Source organism: Phyllostomus discolor, chromosome 6 (genome assembly GCF_004126475.2).
Source record: "Phyllostomus discolor isolate MPI-MPIP mPhyDis1 chromosome 6, mPhyDis1.pri.v3, whole genome shotgun sequence".
Lineage (NCBI taxonomy): Eukaryota > Metazoa > Chordata > Mammalia > Chiroptera > Phyllostomidae > Phyllostomus > Phyllostomus discolor.
Window position 1 is genome coordinate 123,642,795 of NC_040908.2, and position 1,225 is coordinate 123,644,019.

At 43.2% G+C, this 1,225-nt stretch overlaps 1 protein-coding gene across 1 annotated transcript; it reads right to left on the reverse strand.

Annotated features, from left to right (window-relative positions):
• LOC114500930 (olfactory receptor 51V1-like) lies at positions 1 to 1,225 on the reverse strand. The gene has a single exon (XM_028517676.2). The coding sequence runs from the start codon at positions 940 to 942 to the stop codon at positions 1 to 3; it is 942 nt and encodes a 313-aa protein (XP_028373477.1). The 5' UTR covers positions 943 to 1,225.

A 1,225-nucleotide genomic window follows, 5' to 3' on the forward strand; every position in this document is an offset into this window, starting at 1 on the left:
CTATATTTTCAATGAAAACCACTTCTTTACTCTGCTTCGGATCTGCTGGGTCTTTACACTATAGATGATTGGATTCATCAGGGGTGGAAATAGAATATAAATGTTTCCCATAAGAACATGAACCAAAGGTGAGTAGTGTTTTCCAAAGGGGTGTACCATGGTGAGACCAATGATGGGAATATAGAAAACCAGGACAGCAGAGATGTGGGAAACACAGGTCTGCAAAGACTTGAGCCTCTCTTCCCAAGATGCAACTGCCAGCACTGTATACAAGATGAAAACATAAGAGATGAGAATAAGGACAGCATCTATAAGCAAGACGAAAATCACCAGAATCAGGGCATATAAGCTGTTGAAGCGGATGTCAGAGCAGGCCAGCCGGAGTAGGTCCTGGTGCAGGCAGAAAGAGTGGGAGAGCACGTGGGGGTGGCAGTAATGGAAGAACTTCAAACGGATGATGACAGGAAGAATGGACACAGAACTTCTCATCACAATGGCCACCATGAAATTAATGATTCTTCTATTTGTCAGGATGGATGTATATCTCAGAGGATTGCAGATTGCAGTAAAGCGGTCAAAAGCCATGACAAGAAGGACTCCAGACTCTGTGCTAGAGAGACCATGGACAAAATAAGCCTGTGCGATGCAGGCATCCAGGCTGATTTCCTGGCTGATCCCCCACAGGATCCCCAGCACTGTGTGCACTGTAGACAGCCCCATACATAAGTCAGTAAAGGCCAGCATGGCCAAGAAGTAGAACATGGGCTGGTGTAGGCTTGGCTCAGTTTGGATTACGTGCAGCACCAGGCAGTTTCCCACAAAAACCATAGCATAGATGGAGGAAAAAGGAATTGAAAACCAGGGAGAGTACTGGTCTAGGCCAGGGAACCCTGTAAGGATGAATATGGAAGAATTGATAGAAGAAGCAGAGGAAGCAGGCATGAATATTTGAAGGTAGTTTTCAAAGTATGATAAATATTTATTCACAGTTTTGTTTAAATTATCTATTGTCCTTGAGAATGGTCAAATATAGCACAGCCACTCAGAATACAACACAGGTAAAAGCAGTTGTAGAATTCCTGAGCCGCTCAAGTCTTTGGGAGAAGTCACAGCACAAGATAATTTCATAGGGAACCTCCTTAATATACATTTCAGAGGTTACAGAAGCAAGGCAATGTCTGACAATTTTAGGAAAATCAGATCATTAACTTCATTGACTTTTAGT